Source organism: Oryza sativa, chromosome 4, assembly GCF_034140825.1.
Source record: "Oryza sativa Japonica Group chromosome 4, ASM3414082v1".
Classification (NCBI taxonomy): domain Eukaryota; kingdom Viridiplantae; phylum Streptophyta; class Magnoliopsida; order Poales; family Poaceae; genus Oryza; species Oryza sativa.
Window position 1 is genome coordinate 27,098,479 of NC_089038.1, and position 20,823 is coordinate 27,119,301.

At 54.2% G+C, this 20,823-nt stretch overlaps 1 protein-coding gene across 2 annotated transcripts; it reads right to left on the minus strand.

Annotated features, from left to right (window-relative positions):
- Positions 1-16,844: 16,844 nt before the first annotated feature.
- On the minus strand, positions 16,845-18,932 carry LOC4336495 (salutaridine reductase). Of its 2 annotated transcripts, none has more exons than XM_015780113.3 (5): positions 18,776-18,932; positions 18,078-18,339; positions 17,912-17,986; positions 17,494-17,688; positions 16,845-17,413 (listed from the first exon to the last, which is right to left on the minus strand). In XM_015780113.3, exons 1-5 carry the CDS (start codon positions 18,808-18,810, stop codon positions 17,033-17,035), a joined length of 948 nt encoding a protein of 315 aa, XP_015635599.1. In that variant the 5' UTR covers positions 18,811-18,932; the 3' UTR covers positions 16,845-17,032. The 2 variants fall into 2 exon arrangements, with proteins under 2 accessions (XP_015635599.1, XP_015635600.1); XM_015780114.3 differs by having other exon boundaries at positions 18,078-18,321; positions 18,776-18,924.
- Between the last annotated feature and the right edge of the window lie 1,891 nt (positions 18,933-20,823).

Below are 20,823 nucleotides of genomic sequence, written 5' to 3' on the forward strand. Positions count from 1 at the left end.
GACCATGAGAGCGAACGTGGAGGCTCCTTTTTCTATTTTTTTGAATTTTAATTATTTGTAAATTGTATTTTTATACGGACACTAAACTCTACTTTTAATTTTATTATGTTTATTCCAAATTTTAGTTAATTTTGAATTCCTATATGGACTCTATACTCTACTTCTAATATTCCTTTTTTTATTTCCGAATTTCTATTTTTTTCTTAATTGTATTTCTATATGGACTCTATACTCTACTTCTAATATTCCTTATTTTTTAATTATAAATTTCTATTTTTTTTCTTAATTGTATTTCTATATGGACTCTATACTTTACTTCTAATATTCCTATTTTTAATTCCGAATTTCAGTTATTTCCTAATTGTATTTCTATATGTACTCTATACTCTACTCCTAATATTCCTTATTTTTAATTTCGAATTTCAGTTATTTTCTAATTGTATTTCTATATGGACTCTAGTCTCCTCTTCTAATATTCCTTTTTTTAATTCCGAATTTCAACTATTTCTAAATTGTATTTCTATATGGACTCTAGTCTTCTCTTCTAATATTTCTTATTTTTTAATTCCGAATTTCAACTATTTCTAAATTGTATTTCTATATTGACTCTGTTTTTTCTTTTTCTCTGATTAATGTGAGAATTTCTAGACCATGAGAGCGAACGTGGAGGCTCCTTTTTCTATTTTTTTAATAATATAATAGATAGGAACTGAAAGAACACGGCATAACTCATGTATCTGTCTCTCTCCCCATTATCTCTTGTTTTTCAAGTTCTAATATATACAGTGAGCTGGTGACCACATGCTTCATCACGTTTCTTGTCTCCTCCTATCATGTCTACATAGTAGGAGCACATCAGCAAATTTTGTTATAGTCGGATAAGTACTGCAGCAAGGGTGAAAACGGCCGGAATGAAACATATCTTTGGCAATGACGCTCGATTGGCTGGTAACTGATCATATATATCATTTAAACTACTTAGTGTCGATACCAATACGATGAAAAAAAATTAGAAAAAAACAAAATTTATAAATAGCTAAAAACGATATGGTCAGAAATTGTACCCTTTATACGAAAACGATACTCGCTTAATCAGGAATTTCCATGACCGTTTTCACAACCATCACGTGTATGCTTGGCAACACGTCGTCTTCGATCTCTGGATACACCAGCACAAGTAGCATATACCATATAATAGTAGGAGCAATCTTTTCATAGTCGGAAATATATGGCTTGTTTGCTTAGGAGATATCCCTAGTTTTGAAGAGTTATTTTCATATCCGGATTAATGCATTATTTTATCACTTATGCATATGTGTATCAGTGTGTGTGGTAGTGCGCTAAAAACTAAAGGGTTCCTAAATTTATCTCATTCCTACGTTTTTATATAGAGTAAATTTCACTTTCCGAGTTTCATGCTGAACCGGGTCTCTGTATTTTTTACCTTGGATAGCATTTTGGACTAGGATTGGTGTTTTGGGCCACTTTGCTAGCTTCAGCCCATGATGGAAGCAGGCAATAGCTTTCCTTCTTCAACAACATTGGGAGTTCTTGACCTGTCGGACTTGCTGCAAGGTTAAGTGATGTAGAGCATGGGGTTGTAAAAGGCTAGGAGGAAGGGGACTGTTCTCACAAACACGGAGATGTCGTTGGCGGGTCAAGACGGTCGCATCGACGGTGAAACTCAACTTAAAAATAGATTTTTCATGGCGGTACTTTATAATTTTCACTAATTTTCACTGACGGCCATACATAAAAACTGCCGGCAAAAACATAACAAGGGGTGGGGGGCTACGGACCACCAGCGAAAACGTTTTGCTGGCAGCCACACTAAGAGATCCACCATAAAAAAAACTACTCAATTTTTCGAGGCGGACGCCTTAAGTATCCGCCAATAAAAAAAAACTTATTTTCATTGGCGGTAGGTAAAGAGGACCGTTGCAAAAAAAAAAAAAGAGATGAATATAAAAATCCACCACCACATCCCCCCCTCCCTTCTCCCTCAGCCTCTCCGCCGCCTCTCTCCCTCCTCCCTCAGTCTCTCCTTCTTCCTCTCTTCTCCACCGCCGCCGGCTACTGTCGCTTCCACCGCCTCTCCACGGCAGTGGGGTGCGACATCCTCTCCACCGCTGGCCGCCACGAGCTCGGGCCCAGATCCGACCGCCGCGACGACGGGGGAGGCCAGATCCGCCGCCGTGACTGCCGCAGGGCCACGGGTGGCGGATCCTGCTTCCAGAGGGGCATGAGCACCAAATCGGGCCACCTCCAGCCTCGAGACGGCGATGGCGATGGGGGGCAAATCTGGTGGCGATGGTGATAGCTGGAGACCAGCGATGCCCTCCCCTTCCTCCCCTCCCTCTCCTCGATCTGGCCATAGGGAGACGGCGACGGCAGTCTCCAAGGTCGTTGGCGACCGATGTGTATGTGTTGATATTTACATGTTGAAAATGCTGTGAGAAATCGATGCAGATGTTTGGACTTTTGGATGCTGTGAGAAATTGATGTTTGTATGTTGATGTTTGAAAATCAATTTGCTTCACTGTAATGAATTGTTGATGTGATTTTGTTTTGAAAATCCTGTTTGTCGGTGACATGGGATCAGGAGTATCATGACTAGAGGTTTGAGGCAGACACAATCGCACACGTGGCCTGGCACCTCCGAGGGACGTCGGGCCCGAGGGTGATGTGTTCGCCCTCCTCTTAGTCCCCCCGAGGGGGTCGGGCCGCACCCGCCTCGGCCCCGAGGGCCGAGGCGCCCCGACCCCTCGTGGGTCTTTGCTCTGCGTGTATGGGTTAGGTGAGCACAGTGGGGCTCACCTAACCACATTTATTGCGGTTTGGCTGAGCGTGTCACGCCGCATGTAACGCAGTGCAGTGCACTAGTTTATCCGGTCAGTGACCAGTCACAGACCGGTCAGATCGCGGGTTAGGTGGCGACAGGCGATCTGACACACGCCTCGCCCCATCCCGTCAGGACGAGGGCTTCTAGGCGCTCGTCCCCAGCTGGAGCTAGCGTGTTACCTCCCAGAGATGGCACGTTAGTCCTGGTCAGATATATGCCAGGCTTCATCCTAACCATTGCAGGCAAGATGTTGTGTGAAGAAGGGCGAACATGTAGATTGCTAAGCTGACACGTGGTGGACAAGAATGACCGACGTGACTGGTCTGACACCGGTCATGTCGTCAGCAGACAGCCACGATTCCACGTCGCACCTGCTCCCGGCGAAAGTGGAGGTAGTTGTGGCCCGTCTCATCAGAAGGTGACTCGGACGGCAACTATACAAATCTCCGTCCATTTATGAAAAGGTGGGGTAAGTCCCCACAAAAAAAAGAGAGAAATGGTGCATGTGGTATCCCCTTAAGATATAAAAGGAGGACCTTGCCCACTGAGATGGGGACTGGACTTTTCCAGATTGGGAACCCAGAACAAGGGAGAGGCTGGCTCATACCTTGTAGCTCCTTCATACGCAGATCACCCAAAACACAGGAGTAGGGTATTACGCTTCTCAGCGGCCCGAACCTGTATACACCGCCTGTGTCTTGTGTGTTTCCGGTCTAGCGAACCTTCCACATACAGAGAGCTTAGAATCTCACCCTGAGTCCCCAGCCGAACCGGCAAAGGGGGGCCTGCGCAGTCTCCCGGTGAGGAGCCTCACGCTCCGTCATCTGGCGCGCCAGGTAGGGGGCTCTGCGAGGGATTTTCTGAGCTCTCGCACTCTTTCGTGTGCGCCAAGCTTTTCCTGTTCAGCCCAATGGCCGAGCCAGCAAAGGCACACGACCTCTCCCCGAGTATGAGCGGTGACGACGGGGAGCCAAACCCACGCCGTCGACCTCGTACTCCACCGCCCCTTCCACGCCAAAGTCCTAGGCGGGAGAAGGCGCTCGAGAGGGCTCAAGGATCCGCGACTTCGACATCCACAGGAGGTGGAGAAGGGCGGCGAGATGGGGAGCGTCGCCTCCTCGTCTACGGCGACGGCAGCACGCCCCAGGGCGCGCTCCAAGCTGCAGGCGCGCTCCTACGTCACCCGCCCGTCGCCCATGACCCGGAGTCTCCAGCCCAACGTTGGCTGGACGATGTGGCCAAATTGGTCATGACTGCACGGCAGCGCCTAGATGCTGGTGGGCGGTCCTCCGCCACCAAGGCCTCTGGTGCTGCTACCACCGGCTCCGCGTCGTCAAGACGGAGGGCGCGGCGAGCGACAGCCGCTATTCGCCATTCGGCCGCCACTCCTTCGTCAACGCCTCCGACCCGGGAAGATCTGCGTGGGGAACCGGATGCCCGCATCAGTATCGAGCGCCGGCGTAATGGCCGACGTGCTCCCCACGCAACGGAGGGCGCCTCCTCGTCCGGAGTGTCACCTCACCACGGACGCGGGGATCAGCCCTCCGTGCCCCCGGTTGGTGGTGTCGGCTGTAGAGCCTTTGTGGCGAGCCTTCGGAATGTCCGTTGGCCCCCAAGGTTCCGGCCCACCATCGCCGAAAAATATGACGGGAGCGTCAACCCCGCCGAGTTTCTCCAGGTCTACACGACCGGGATCGAGGCCGCCGGGGGTGACGACAGGGTCATGGCGAATTTCTTTCCCATGGCCCTGAAAGGACAGGCGCGGGGTTGGCTAATGAACTTGCCACCCGCGTCTGTCCACTCTTGGGAGGATTTGTGCCAACAGTTCACCATGAACTTCCAAGGCACATATCCGCGCCCAGGTGAGGAAGCGGACTTGCACGCAGTACAGCGAAGGGATGATGAGTCACTTCGCTCGTACATTCAGCGGTTCTGTCAAGTCCGCAACACCATACCATGCATCCCTGCACACGCGGTGATTTACGCGTTCAGGGGGGGTGTGCGGCACAACCGCATGCTCGAAAAGATCACCTCCAAAGAGCCCCAGACTACCGCGGAGCTTTTTCAGCTCGCGGACCGAGTGGCTCGTAAGGAGGAGGCATGGACCTGGAACCCCTTCGGTTCCGGTGTGGCAGCTTCGGCCGCCTCCGGATCCGCCGCTCAAATAGGGCGGCGTGACAGGAGGAGGAAGAAGAGGTCAGCCCATACCGACGACGAGGGTCATGTCCTCGCCGTCGAGGGCGCTTCGCGGGCCACCCGAAAGGGGAGGCCTGCGGGAGGCAAAAAGAACGAGGCCGGCGCTCCCAGCAGGGAACGCCCAACCGGCAAGTGGTGCACCGTCCACAATACATCCCTTCACGACCTCGCGGACTGCCGTGCAGTCAAAAGTTTGGCTGAGCGGACGAGGAAGTGGGAGGAGGAGAGGAGGCAGGAGCGCCGAGAGGGCAAATCCCCGGCGGTTCCTTCCGGTAATCGGCGAAGTGAGGCCAAGCAGAAGGCCCCCACCGAGGACATCGATGACGGCGATGATGACCTAGGTTTCCAAGAGCCTGGGGCCACCATTGCTACCGTCGATGGGGGAGCGTGTGCTCACGTTTCTCGCCGGAGCTTCAAGGCCATGAAGCGAGAGCTTCTGGCCGCGGCCCCTACTCATGAGGCGACGCGCCGGGCGCGGTGGTCGGAGGTTGCCCTTACCTTCGACCAGACCGACCACCCACCGTGCGTTGCCCGGGGAGGGCAGATTGCGATGGTGGTTTCTCCCACCGTTTGCAACGTGAAGTTGGGGCGTGTCCTCATTGATGGGGGAGCGGCCCTCAACATCCTTTCCCCTGCGGCCTTTGACGCCATCAAGGCCCCGGGGATGGTGCTCCGGCCGTCCCAGCCAATTATCGGTGTGACGCCGGGGCACACGTGGCCGTTAGGACACATTGACCTACCGGTCACCTTCGGTGGATCCGCTAACTTCCGCACGGAGCGGGTGAACTTCGATGTGGCGGACCTCAGTCTGCCCTACAACGCGGTCCTGGGGAGGCCCGCATTGGTGAAGTTCATGGCGGCGGTCCACTACGCCTACCTACAGATGAAGATGCCGGGCCCCGGTGGCCCCATCTCTGTCCATGGCGACCTCAAAGTCGCGCTCGCTTGTCTGGAGCAGCGCGCGGACCACCTCGACGCTGCGTCCAAGCCCGAGGGTGGCGACGAGAGGCTTGGCGCCTACGCCCCCGCCACCCCGAGGCAGCGGATGATCACAGGCGACGAGGTCCCGGTCAAGGAGGTTGCCCTGGGCGACGGCCCGTCTAAGACCACACGGATCGGTGGTCTTCTGGACGGCAAATAGGAAGACGCGCTCGTCTCCTTCCTGCGGGCAAACGCTGACGTCTTCGCATGGAGACCGGCGGATATGCCCGGGGTCCCCAGGGGGTTGATTGAGCACCGTCTTGCCGTGCGGCCGGGCGCAAGGCCGGTCCGGCAGAAAGTGCGGCGGCAGGCCCCGGAACGTCAAGCCTTCATCCGCGAGGAGGTGGCGCGACTTCTGGAGGCCGGATTCATCCGTGAGGTCATCCATCCGGAGTGGCTGGCGAACCCGGTGGTCGTTCCCAAGGCGAACGGCAAGCTTCGGATGTGCATCGACTACACCGACCTTAACAAGGCATGTCCTAAGGATCCTTACCCCCTGCCTCGCATAGATCAGATTGTCGACTCCACTGCGGGGTGCGACCTTTTGTGTTTTCTAGATGCATACTCTGGTTACCATCAGATTCGCATGGCTAGGGAGGATGAGGAAAAAACTGCGTTCATTACCCCCATAGGAACCTATTGTTATACGACAATGCCCTTCGGGTTAAAGAATGCAGGTCCTACTTTTCAACGTACTACTCGAATTTCTCTGGGTAGCCAATTAGGACGTAATGTTGAGGCTTATGTCGATGACTTGGTTGTAAAGACGCGCAACCAGGAAATGTTACTCTCAGATCTAGCGGAAACTTTTGAGAGTCTCCGCTCCGCCCGCATAAAACTAAACCCCGATAAGTGTGTGTTCGGTGTACCTGCGGGCAAGCTTCTAGGGTTCTTGGTCTCTGCCCGAGGAATTGAGGCCAACCCCGAGAAGATACGGGCTATAGAGCGGATGCGCCCCCCCAGCAAACTTAGGGATGTGCAATGCGTCACTGGTTGCATGGCCGCCCTAAGTCGATTCATATCGAGGCTGGGAGAGAAGGCGTTACCCTTATTTAAGCTTCTCAAACGCTCCGGACCGTTTACCTGGACGGAGGAAGCCGAAAATGCCCTCACCCAGTTGAAGGCGTATCTAAGCTCTCCCCCAGTTCTGGTCGCCCCGGAGCCAGACGAGCCCTTGTTACTCTACTTAGCGGTGACCCCGCAAGTAGTTAGTGCGGCATTGGTTGTGGAGCGCGATGAGAACAATTCTCATTTCACGCTTCCCCACCCTGTGCCGACTTGGCCCGGGAGAGAGCAGGGAGGAGAGGCTCCCGAGCCGAACGGTGGCCCAAGGCCCCCGACGACCGGAGTTGGCCCTCTGCCCGCTTGTCAGACGGTGCTAGGAGCCCCCGACCCCCAGGAAGGCCCTGAGGCCACTGTGGGAAGGCCGCACCTATCGCCCTTTGACCCCGAGGCTAACCCTGTGCTGACTCGACCCGGGAAAGAGCAGGGAGAAGAGGCCCCCGAGCCGAACGGAGGCCTAAGGCCCCTGACGACCGGAGTTGGCCCTTTACCCGCTTGTCCGACGACGCCAGGAGCCCCCGACCCCCAGGACGGCCCCGAAGCCACTGTGGGAAGGCCGCCCCTGTTATCCTCCGACCCCGAGGTCATCAGCACAGAAGACAAGTGCGCCCCGCGAGGCTGCTTGGACGAAGAGTGCCCCAGGGATGCGGCCCCTAGCAAAGAGGATCGGCCCCACCGAAAGGTGCAGCGGCCCGTCTACTTTGTTAGTGAGGCCCTCCGGGACGCCAAAACCCGATACCCTCAGGCCGAGAAGATGCTTTACGCTATTCTGATGGCCTCGAGGAAACTGCGCCATTATTTCCAGGCGCATCGGGTCACTGTAGTTACGTCTTACCCCCTCGGTCAAATCTTGCATAATCGAGAGGGTACAGGACGGGTGGTGAAATGGGCAATCGAACTTTCTGAGTTCGATTTGCACTTTGAACCACGCCACGCTATCAAGAGCCAGGCCCTCGCCGATTTTGTGGCAGAGTGGACCCCGGCTCCCGAGCCCGTCTCGATCCCCGAGGCCAGCACGGACCCCTCGCAGCTGCCTCACACCGCCCACTGGGTGATGCAGTTCGACGGCTCCCTGTCTCTTCAGGGCGCCGGTGCGGGGGTCACGTTGACCTCTCCGAGCGGAGACGTCCTCAGATACTTGGTCCGCCTCGACTTTCGAGCGACCAATAATATGGCAGAATACGAGGGACTCCTTGCCGGACTCAGAGTGGCAGCTGGACTGGGGATCCGCCGCCTCCTGGTGTTAGGCGACTCCCAGCTGGTCGTTAACCAAGTCTGTAAGGAGTACCGGTGCTCTGACCCGCAGATGGACGCCTACGTGCGCCAAGTACGGCGTATGGAGCGCCATTTTGACGGGATTGAGCTTCGGCATGTGCCCAGACGGGATAACATGATTGCCGACGAACTCTCACGGCTCGCGTCCTCGCGAGCCCAGACCCCGCCGGGCGCCTTTGAAGAAAGGCTTGCCCAGCCGTCGGCGCGACCCGACCCCTTAGGGGAGACGAATGCGCCTGACCGGCCCCCGAGGCCCGTCGGAGTCCAGGCCTCGGGACCCGAGGGGAGTGCTCCCAACTCCCTTAGATTGATTGCTTGGATCGCCGAGATCCAAGCATACCTCACAGATAAGACTCTACCCGAGGACCGCGAAGGGAGTGAACGCGTCCTTCGCATTTCCAAACGCTACGTGCTGGTAGAAGGGACCCTCTATCGGCGCGCGGCTAATGGAATCCTCCTGAAGTGCATTCCTCGGGAACAAGGTGTTGTGCTTCTTGCCGATATCCATGAAGGCGAATGCGGAGCCCACTCCGCCTCGCGCACCTTGGTTGGTAAAGCTTTTCGCCAGGGTTTCTATTGGCCGACAGCTCTTAATGACGCGGTCGACCTGGTCCGGCGATGTAGAGCGTGTCAATTCCACGCCAAGCAAATCCATCAGCCGGCCCAGGCCCTGCAGACCATACCACTTTCGTGGCCATTTGCTGTCTGGGGACTCGACATCCTGGGACCGTTTAGGCGGGCCCCGGGCGGGTTTGAGTATCTGTATGTCGCGATCGACAGGTTCACTAAGTGGCCCGAGGCTTATCCGGTCGTCAAGATCGATAAGCACTCCGCACTTAAATTCATTAAGGGCATCACGGCCCGGTTTGGAGTGCCTAACCGTATTATTACGGATAATGGCACCCAATTCACTAGTGAACTCTTCGGCGACTACTGCGAAGACATGGGCATTAAGCTCTGCTTCGCCTCACCTGCCCACCCCAGAAGCAATGGCCAAGTGGAGCGCGCCAATGCAGAAATCCTCAAAGGCCTTAAAACCAAGACCTTCAACATACTCAAGAAGCACGGCGATTCATGGATCGAGGAGTTGCCAGCAGTGCTCTGGGCAAACCGAACTACACCAAGCCGAGCAACCGGGGAAACGCCTTTCTTCCTCGTCTACGACGCGGAAGCGGTTCTCCCATCCGAGCTCACCCTGAGGTCTCCTCGGGCCACCATGTACTGCGAGGCTGATCAAGATCAGCTTCGCAGAGATGACCTCGACTACTTGGAAGAGCGAAGGCGGCGCGCGGCCCTCCGAGCCGCGCGCTACCAGCAGAGCCTGCGACGCTACCATCAGCGTCACGTCCGGGCCCGATCACTCTGCGTCGACGACCTCGTCCTACGCCGCGTCCAAACGCGTGCTGGATTGAGCAAGCTTTCACCAATGTGGGAGGGTCCGTATCGAGTGGTCGGCATCCCCCGGCCGGGCTCCATACGGCTGGCCACGGGCGATGGCACTGAGCTGCCTAACCCGTGGAACATCGAACACCTTCGTCGCTTCTACCCCTGAGGGGGGGGTCGGGTGTCAGGTTTCGGGCTCGGGCCAACCCCGCACCCCCTCGGGCGTGTAGGGTTGGCCGGGGGCTGCCACACATGCACATTCTTATTTCTTTTTTTTTAGTATTTCAATAAAAGCAGTTTCACTTTCCTAAAGGCTGTATCTGTGCTGTTTTTTCCTTTTGAAGAATCTTGACTTGAAATAGGTCACTCGTGCTCAATCCTGCCCTCGGGGGCTCGGGTCGGCTAAAATCGCCAAACGGGGCCCAGAACCGAGCCGTGCCCCGAGGCGTGGTGAACTCCGGGGGGGAATCGGCAAAAACCCACAATCGGGTCACCCATAACCCTCGGTCACCACGTTCCCGGCCTGGCCAGTCTCGACACGTGGATCTCCCCAGGCACTAGCCCCGACCCGCGCCTTTTGAGGACTAGAACCTGGGCACAAGCCCTTATTCAAGCTAAGACACAAAAGGACCACGGCACAGATCATCCTCATCTCATACTCACAGCAAGATGAAATTAACACAAAAATTTCTTCATTTTTGATTACAGATTAAGTTGATCTATACAAAAAAGAGGCCCGAAGGCCTTAGAAGAAAGAAAAGAAGAAAAAACTGAAGAATGGCGGGGGTCTGGGGGCTCAATCCGATGCGCCCGGATCGCCGGCCTCGTCGTCACTGTCGTCTGCACCACCGGCATTGCCCTCCTCGTTGGAGTTGGGGGCGAACGCGAGCCGAGGGGCCGAACCCTCGAAGCTGTCGACGATATGGTCGGCGGCATCCCGGACCTGCGCGCGCGCGCGGTCCTCGGTCCCAGGAGGGAACTCATCCAGCGCCATCCATGGAGAGAAATTGGGGTCCCTGGCCTGGTAACTCGCCAGGACGAGCTCCACCGCTCCTTGGGCGAGGTCCCTCGAGGATGACTTAATTGTCTTCTCGAGCTCCTCGGGGAGCCGTTGGAGAGCCCCGGCCATCTTCGAGAGGCGCTGGGCGAGGCCTCCCTGGTTGTCGGCGTACTTTACGGTCCGCCCTCTCCAGAGGCCCACTTGCCGACCGGCGCAATCTAGGCGGGAGACGGCGTCCCAAAGCATGCCGGGCCCTACCTCGCCTGCCAAGCGAAGGGCTTCGACCTCCCCGGCGGACGAGTCCAGCGCGCCCTGCAGATCGGCGATGGTGCGTTCGGCAGCTGCGAGGCGGGCGGCTAAGTCGCTTTCGCCCATGGCCGCCCCGCCGCTGCGCGCCCTCGCGTCCAGCTCCTTCGCCCGCGCCTCGAGCTCAGCGGCCCGTTGGTTCAGTACGGCCCTCTCGGCGCGGGCACCTTCCAGATTGCGGCGCGCCTGCTCCTCCTGCGCTGCCTCGCGGAGGGACAGGCTGACCGCCAGTTGTTGCGCCGCGGCCTCGGCCCCCTCGAGAGCTCGCTCCCGCTCGGTGAGCGCGTCCTCGCGGAGGCGGAGCGTGAACTCTTCTTCGGCGCAAGCAGCCTCGTGCGCCGCCAGCGTTGCTTCCCGGATGGTGACGGCGGCCTCGCGGTCCGCCAGATCCCTCTCCACGACGCAGGCGCGCTCTTCCAGCGCCATGGCGCGCGCCTCAAGGGCCTCTTCACGCTGCCGGGACGCCGCTTCGGTCTCCGCCGCCCGCTGTTCTCGGGCAGCGGCAGCGTCAAGCACCCCCTGGGCGGCGTCGAGCTTCTTCCTTAGCTCCGCCTCCCAGCTCCCGTATTGAAGGCGGAGGGTGTCCTGCGCCTCGTTCATCACGGTGGTGGCAATGAGGGCAGCCCCCCGCTCCTCCTCCACTTCCTTGGCGATCTCCGCCAACACTTTCTTACGGGTTTCAAGCTCCGAGACGTGCCGGCGGTGAGCCTTACGGCCCACCTCCACCATGGCCTCCACCGAGCGTCGCCCCTCTTCGACACGCGCCCACGCGGCGTCGAGCTCCGCCCGCTCTGCCTGCAGGACCTCCACCTGGGCACTTAACCCATCCAACACCGTGGTGTTTGCGGCGGCCAAGGCCTGCAGAAGGGGCTCTGCGTTCAGTGGGGCGATAGAAGGCGTGGGGAAGAGCCGCCTTGGAGAGGATGCCACGCGGCTCGGGTCGCCGATGGAAGTGCCGGACTCGGGGATGTCCCCCGGACCCGGTTGGTCCTGAGCGTCGCCCGAGGGAGTGGGCCCAAGCGACGCGCCCGCAGCCTCGTCGCCAGCTGCCCCAGAAGTCGCCATCGCCTCGTCCTGGCGAAATCCGACTTCCTCCCGAGCGGCTTCCCCGGCCTGGCGGGCCCGGGCGGCCTCCTCCCGAGCGGTTTCCTCGGCCTGGCGAGCCCGGGCGGCCTCCTGGGCGGCCTCCTCGGCTTCCCGTAGGCGATCCGCGGCCTCTCGCCGGTCAGATTCCCGCCTGAGGGCCTCTGCGGCCGCCGGATCCTCGGCCTCAGACTGGCCGGACTTGGAATGGCGGGAGGGACGCGACGGGATCTCGCTGAAACAAAAGAAAAAACCAGAAGACGAACAAGATGGGTGAGTGAAAACTCGCGTTAAGAGAATACAGCCACGATGGGTGAGAGACGAACCTGCGAGGGGGTCGGTTAAACGACCACTTTGGAGGGGAAATGAGGTTTCCCCGAGATGGTTCTGTCTCCCCCATCTTGCGGGGCCGCTTCTTCTTGCGCTCCCCCTCGGGCTGCGATGTTGGCGCGGCCCCCTCCGGGCGCCTGCTGCTGGCACGCGCCGCCCCGCCCCCTCGGGGAGGAGATGGGGGAGGTGTTCCTCCCTGCTTCCTCTTCCCCCGGGCGTCGGCAGGGCGGCTGCTCCCCGGGCCCCTGTCGCGGGACCCAGAAGCACGACCCCCTCTCGGGGTAGATTGTTCCCCCCTGCGGCTCCCGCCTGCGCCGTCGTGGCCCTTTGGAGCTCGCTCCTCTGAGGCCCCGACCGCCATCATAATGGTCAGGATGGAGGCGCGGTCTGGATCGCTGCAGAGGGGGAGGATTCCTTGGGGAATGAGGGCCGCCTCTACGGAGTTGAGATTCAGCACCCGTTGGACCAATATCTTGAAGTCCTCAGGAGCCCAGTCCCATCTCACTCCCTGGTGGGTCCTCGTGAAGTCTTCGGACCCGGTGTACTCCCAGGCGCCCCGAGCGCGTCGCTGGAGCGGCGCAATCCGACGACGGAGGTAGTCACCGTACACCATGGCCCCTGTGAGCCCCTGGGATCGCAGGCCCGCCAGGCGGTCGAGGACGGCGTCATAGCCATCCCCCAGATCTACCGGCGCCCGCCAGCTGGAGGCCTGCGCCGGGGGCTGGCTCGGAAGTCGGAGGCGCGCTTCGTCAGCGAGGGGAGTGTAGAACCAGTCGCTCTTCCAGTCGTCCCACTTCTTGCGGAGGGCGCAGGGGATGTAGCGGTTCAGCACCGGCCCCCGTGGCTGGAAGTAGCAGCCACCGACTACTGAAGGCGGCGACACCGACTGCACGGTGAAGAACCACCGGAACAGCTGAAGAGATGGGCGCACCCCAATGAACATCTCGCACAGATGCGCGAAGATGGCCAATGTCATCACCGCGTTGGGGGTGAGGTGCGCCATCTGGAGATCGTAGAACTCCAGAACATCCATGAAGAAAGAAGAAAATGGCGGAACCAGCCCTGCCATTGCAAAGGGGAGAAAGAAGACGGACCGCCCAGCGTAGTCTGGCGTCGGGCGTCCCTCGCCCAGCGTGACTATCTCCCGGCCGGTGGCAGATTCCGGCATGAAGCGGCGCGACAGCCCAGCCTGCCTCTCGCTCACGATGCGGGAAGGCGGCAGCACGCTACCATCGAGCAGAGCGGAGCCCCGTGCCATGGCGCCGGAGAAAGAGAAGATTAAGAGCGAGCGCGTGTGGCGAAGGTAGGGCACAGGAAAGAAGGAGTTAGGGCGCAAGCGGCGAAGACAAGGGGAATAATGGCGAAAGGAAGGAAACAGATCCCTTCCTCAGTGCCTTTATACTCTTGCCAACGCTGTGCCCGGCTCCTCGCTTCTCGCGCCCACTATTTCGCCCCCTCGTTTCTCGCGCCCACGCTTCCACTAATCCCATTCGCCCGCTTGCGGCGCATGAGGTGGATATGCGGTTGTGGCAGTCGAGATAGATCATATCGTGCGCGCGTTAATTACGCTCGCCGACCGAAGCAACGTTACCATATCTCCAGACGAAACGAATCGCCATGTCCAGATTCGTGTGCTACTCAAGTAATGTGGCAGTCTTGAAGAGACCGCTCATTGTTGACAACCGAGTTACCATTGCCGATGTGCGTGGTTTGTGACCGTTGGGTTTCTGCCCAATTGTGGAGACCGGTCCCACCTGTCACCAGGCCTTAGGAGTGGCGTCACGCCCGACCGTTTCCCTTAAAGAGGGCGATCGCCCTGGCATAACGCCGGGGGCTACTGTCGGTGACATGGGATCAGGAGTATCATGACTAGAGGTTTGAGGCATACACAATCGCACACGTGGCCTGGCACCTCCGAGGGACGTCGGGCCCGAGGGTGATGTGTTCGCCCTCCTCTTAGTCCCCCCGAGGGGGTCGGGCCGCACCCGCCTCGGCCCCGAGGGCCGAGGCGCCCCGACCCCTCGTGGGTCTTTGCTCTGCGTGTATGGGTTAGGTGAGCACAGTGGGGCTCACCTAACCACATTTATTGCGGTTTGGCTGAGCGTGTCACGCCGCATGTAACGCAGTGCAGTGCACTAGTTTATCCGGTCAGTGACCAGTCACAGACCGGTCAGATCGCGGGTTAGGTGGCGACAGGCGATCTGACACACGCCTCGCCCCATCCCGTCAGGACGAGGGCTTCTAGGCGCTCGTCCCCAGCTGGAGCTAGCGTGTTACCTCCCAGAGATGGCACGTTAGTCCTGGTCAGATATATGCCAGGCTTCATCCTAACCATTGCAGGCAAGATGTTGTGTGAAGAAGGGCGAACATGTAGATTGCTAAGCTGACACGTGGTGGACAAGAATGACCGACGTGACTGGTCTGACACCGGTCATGTCGTCAGCAGACAGCCACGATTCCACGTCGCACCTGCTCCCGGCGAAAGTGGAGGTAGTTGTGGCCCGTCTCATCAGAAGGTGACTCGGACGGCAACTATACAAATCTCCGTCCATTTATGAAAAGGTGGGGTAAGTCCCCACAAAAAAAAGAGAGAAATGGTGCATGTGGTATCCCCTTAAGATATAAAAGGAGGACCTTGCCCACTGAGATGGGGACTGGACTTTTCCAGATTGGGAACCCAGAACAAGAGAGAGGCTGGCTCATACCTTGTAGCTCCTTCATACGCAGATCACCCAAAACACAGGAGTAGGGTATTACGCTTCTCAGCGGCCCGAACCTGTATACACCGCCCGTGTCTTGTGTGTTTCCGGTCTAGCGAACCTTCCACATACAGAGAGCTTAGAATCTCACCCTGAGTCCCCGGCCGAACCGGCAAAGGGGGGCCTGCGCAGTCTCCCGGTGAGGAGCCTCACGCTCCGTCACTGTTGAATAAGTGGATTTTTTTTTTTTGAAAATTCTCTTAGTTGACCTAAATGTGCCGTCAGCGAAAATCTATTTTTGCTGACGAATTTCTTAGGACGCCGCTTGCGAAATTCTATTTTCGTAAGCGGACGAGGCCCACCAGCCAAAATCACAAATTTCTCTGGTCTTTGGTTATCTTCGGCTCGTTCGTCTGTATGTGAAAATTGATTTTAGCCGTCAGAAAAAAAAACGATTTTGTACTAGTGAAAGTTAAGTTAATCGACGATAGCAATTTGAACACAACCTGACGCGTTCGCTAAATCGGCAATCCGCCGTTGTCGTCTCATGGACAGAATGACCGAGAGGATGATGGCTAGCTGGTCTTTGGTTGTCGGCGGCTCGTTTGTCTTTATGCGAAAATTGATTTTAGCCGTAAGAAAAAAAAAAGATTTTGTTCTAGTGAAAGTTAAGATAATCGACGATAGCAATTTGGACGCAACGTGACGCGTTCGCTAAATCGGCAATCCGCCGTTGTCGTATCATGGACAGCAATGACCGAGAGGATGATGGCTAGGCTAGCTCGTGGTTGTTTGCTCGTGGATGGGTCGGCTCAAATAGCATACCCCGTTCAAAGTGTAATCAAATGGAAAAATATATGGTATTAAAGTAAAAATAAAAAAAATGTGATATTAAGTGAAAACTTTAAGTAAAGATTAATTTTTACCATTCTTTACATAGAGATATAATATTTTCTAGTATAAAATTTGATACCTCTGGGTAAAAAAAAATCTAGTGTAAAATTTAAGTAGTATCTTTTTAAGAACTGTAAAATTTCTCTAGAGTAAAACCGGTGTAAAAAAAGACAGCTTGAAGCGAAATTTACTTATATATATTCAGTGTTCTAAAGTAGCCCCTCACACTTTTCTTACATGCTGTTTGCCCCGTTGTGTTTAAGTAACCATAAAATAATGGGCTCTATCCGCTTTGCTGCAGAGAAGGCGAAACAACCCTATATCTTCTTGTCAATTGCGGATACTAAAAGAATATGTAGCATGGTAGCCGTCTGGGTGGCTTACCAGCAGCTCGACCTGGGTATTGGGGGATGACCCAAACTATCAAAGATTGGTGGGAGACTCTAGCTAACACGGTAGGGGTTCCTAAGAGATGTTTGCGCACCCACATCCTCCTCATAGTTTGGGAGATATGGAAGGAAAGGAACTAACGAATCTTTCAGCATAAGAAGGCCACGTTATCTTTGCTCTTCGCCAAGATAAAGGCAGAGGCGCGGTGGGCGATGGCAGGAGCAAAGCATCTGCGGGACCTTCTGCTCCTCCATGTATAATATTTAAAGTGTAAAAAGTTTTTCACTTTTCTTGTTCCTAGGGGCTGTTTTTTCTTCCGCTATATTCAAGTGTTTTCCCTTAAAAAAATAACTATAAAATTGATCGATGATCCTACAGGAAAATAATAGGTACTCCATACAAGTGATAATAAAAACAGCAAATTAGCGATCACATGTGTTCATCCTAATGGAAATGGAGGGCGTTTGCCCTTTGATCAAAAAAAAAAAGTGTTCATCGCACAGCCCACCAGGAAACACGGTTCCAGAGTCCAGAGAGCATACAGACGTGGTGGGCCCACCGGCAGCGGAACCGTGTACACGTCACACACACTCACACGAAGGACGCCTCCTTGCCGCCGTCGAACAGCGCGCCCGTCGGCCCGCCGGCCGGCAGCAGCGCCACCGCCACCACCCTGCTCGCGCCTTCCTCGGGCGTCAGGAGGCCCGAGTTCCTGGTCAGGTCGGTCTTCACGTACCCTGGGTCCACGCAGTTCACGCGCAGCGCGGGGCGCTTCCTGGCCAGGATCCTCGCGTACGCGCTCATCGCCGCCTTGGCCACCTTGTACGCCGAGAACTCCGTCGGCCACCCGCGCTCCGCCACTGCGCCGGCCTCGAAGTCTCTCACGAACATGCCCAGCAGCTCGTCCAGCCTCTCCTCGCTGAGGCTGTCGGCGTCGTTCAGCTCTCGCTTCAGCTCCTCGTTTGTGAAGAACTGCATACAGTCCTTTGTATCAGCGGTCTGGGATTGCAAGAATAAGATTGGATCGTCAGAGATCAATGGGAATCCGTTACTCTTAGCAGCCCGAAGCTTGATGCGACGTTAACGATTCTTCCATCGGAGGAGGATTGCAGGAGAGGGAGGAGTGCTTCAGTGACATTCTTCGTGCCATAGTAGTTCGTCTTCAGGCCGGCCTTTGCAGCGTCGTACGTCTGTCGGCAGTTCTTCCACATCCATTCAATTCTCTGATGCCCATCCATGCCGCTGAACTGCACCACACAACAACGAATCAATGAGACGATGAACCCTGTCCACTGTCCAGGAGTAAAACGCACGCAACTTTTGGTCCTACAGGCGTTATTACGACATTCTGGCCGTCGATTAGATCGACTGCTTTGCTTAAAAGCAGATTTGCTTAGAGGCAGAGCCGTGGTTTTCAGCACGTACGGTGGTATATATGCAGGTAACTGATAGTCTGATACTAGTACTAACCTTTTCTTCAGTGGGCAGCAGACCAAAAGATGGATCGTCAACGGGCACAATCCCACCAACGGCGGCATTATTCACCTGCAGATTAGAGCATCCAGCAACCGGTGATCATGTCAGAAGCTCAAAAACCGTATGAGAAAAATCTGCAAACGAAGACAAGATAGCTTGCCAGGATGTCCAGCCTCCCAAAGCGGGACTCCAAGAATTCGGCTAATCTGGCGATGCTGGAAGCGTCCGTGACATCCAGCTGGTGGAAGATGACACTGGAGAGCCCCAGCCCGTGGAGCTTCTCGACGGCCGCCGCGCCCTTCGCCTCGTCCCTGGCTGTCAAAACGACGGTGGCGCCGTTGCCGGCCAGCTGCCGGCACACCTCCAGCCCGATCCCCTTGTTCCCGCCGGTGACTACAGCAATCCTAGCATCGGCAACCAAACTGAATTGCAAATACTAGTACGTATATATCAGTATGCATTCTCGCTTAGCGGCCAATGGCCATTACTCAAAATTATAGAAAGTGGAGCTCAGATTCTAGTAAGATGTCCTAGTCCTACACGTACGGCAAGGGTCTAATTAATCTCTCAGTGGATTCACAATCCTTATACCGGATCAAAATCCACTCATGACTTCATGAGTGGTATCATTGAATTTTGTAAAATCCGTTGATAAACCAATAAAAAGAAGATAAAATCTGGATAAATTTTGTTAAATATCTAAAGATTCAGTTTTTTTAATTTGAATGAAAAACGAGTGATTGCGTTTTCGATCCTATCAGAAAGTTCGGATTCTACCGAAATAACCCCTTACAGAATGACAGATATCAGATACGGCGCATGCTAATATGCTGCTAATGCTAGTATGCTGCTACATACCTTGTGTGCGTGGAACTGAAGATGGTTTCTTCCATGATCGGGCAAGTCTAGCTCCAGCAAGAAGGTACTAGTAGGAGAGCTCCAGCAAGAAGGTAGGAGTAGTAGGGGATGGTTTGCTGGCTAAAGTACGGAAATGCCGGAGAGCTATCATTAATCGGGGAAAAGAAAATTGGTAGATCACATAGGATATTTGATCGAAGGTTGGAAGGGTTTTCGGATACGAATGAAAAAAAACTAATTTCATAACTCGGCTGTAAACCGCGAGTCGAATCTTTTGAGCCTAATTAAGCCGTCATTAGCACATGTAGGTTATTGTAATACTTATAGGTAATCATGAACTAATTAGGCTTAAAAGATTCGTCTCACGATTTCTATACAAATTATGCAATTAGTTTTTATTTTTATCTATATTTAATACTCAATGTATGTGTCCAAAGATTCGATACGACGTTTCGGGGAAAAAAGTTTTGGTAACTAAACCAGGCACAAATCGTCAACTAGTAGGAACATAAACAAAGCAAAATGGAGATAGGGAACGATTTCTTTTTCTTTTTAATCCCCAGGATGACAGGATCTGCAGACCGTGTTGGCAAGTTCTGACCGTCCGACGCGTTTGATAGTTTGATTTATTAGGTGGTGTCTGGATCAGGTTTGGATCCATGTAAGATCGAATATTTACCCCTAATTAGAAATATTAAACATAGACTAATGATAAAACCTATTCCATAACCTTGAATAATTCAGAAGACAAATCTATATATTGAGCCAAACATAGACTGAATTATATATGCTAATCATAGATTAATTAGGTTTAAAAAATTTGTCTCGCGAATTAACTCCCACTTATGTAATTAGTTTTATTATTAGTATACGTTTAATACTTCTAATTAGTGTCTAAACATCTAATGTGACAGGGATCCAAACACTATGACGTAGGGCCTGTTTGGGGAACTTAAGATTCTGAGAATCAGCTGGTTGGTAGCCAGCTTCTGAGAATCTGAAAAAGCTAGGAAACCCAGCTTCTGGCTTCTAGTTTATTTTCTGGATTCTACAACTAAACTTCTCAGAATCTGGACTAAAAACAGAATTGTTTAGGGGAGTTTTTAATTCTGGGAGAAGCTGCAGCAGGCAGCAGCTAAAAGCTCCCCAAACATGCCTGTAGTATAGGGTAGAGCTGGGAGCCTAGGAGATGGTCCCAGGTTACATTGGGACAATAGATAATTGTTTCTTTTAAATGGCTAGGAGTACATATTTTAACTTTGATCGCAATCTATAACTAACAAATATTAGAAAATACAATTTTTTGACAATCCAAATTATTCCACTAAACCTTGTTTGAAAAAAAGGACATTCAACACCCAAACTTATCAAACCAAACGATTAACCCTCAATACTGTTTCGGACGTTTTTGGAATGAGATGGCACACTACATGGTGTCAATTGGTAATCACTGGCAGGATTTATATAGTTATGGACTTAAGAAATGGCTAATGGTTTAGAGTGGTAACCCATAGATGCCTAATGGATTGGAGTGGTTTGGGTTACTGATCGAGCTCGTTGATTTGGTTTGGGTTAGTTATGGGTTTGATTTTTTTTCGTTTAGAAAGTTATGGGTTGGATTTTAAATTAAGTAAATTGCACCAGCGGTCCTTAAACTTGTAAGCATATTTCACCTAGGTCCACAAACTTATAAAGCGGGTATCGAGGTCCAACTTGGTTATTGTATCATTCCGGTCCAAAACCTTGTTTGATTGTGATCTTGCCTACGTGGCATATCACATGGAAGATGACATGGCAAAATTTCCCCTTTCTACCTTTTTTTTTCCTCCCCTTCTTCTTTTCTCTTCATCCACATCTGGATGTTGGTGGAGGCGGCAGTGGGCAAGAGAGAGAGAGTGAGAGATGGCACTATCCACTAGAGAAAGAGGGAGGCCGCCCCCATCTCTTATGCTCGACGACTTGGTAGGCACGGAAGCGGAATCCGCGGCGCGAACTCACCGCCCATGGCCAACAACGTCATGAGGCGCCATGGTGGTCCTCCATGCTCG

Coding starts and splice junctions, on each gene's coding strand:
- LOC4336495 (XM_015780113.3), bottom strand. CDS start 18,810: ATGGAAGAAACCATCTTCAGTTCCACGCACACAAG. Junction 18,340..18,775: donor TTCAGTTCCACGCACACAAG/GTATGTAGCAGC, acceptor TTTGCAATTCAG/TTTGGTTGCCGATGCTAGGA. Junction 17,987..18,077: donor TTGGGAGGCTGGACATCCTG/GCAAGCTATCTT, acceptor TCTAATCTGCAG/GTGAATAATGCCGCCGTTGG.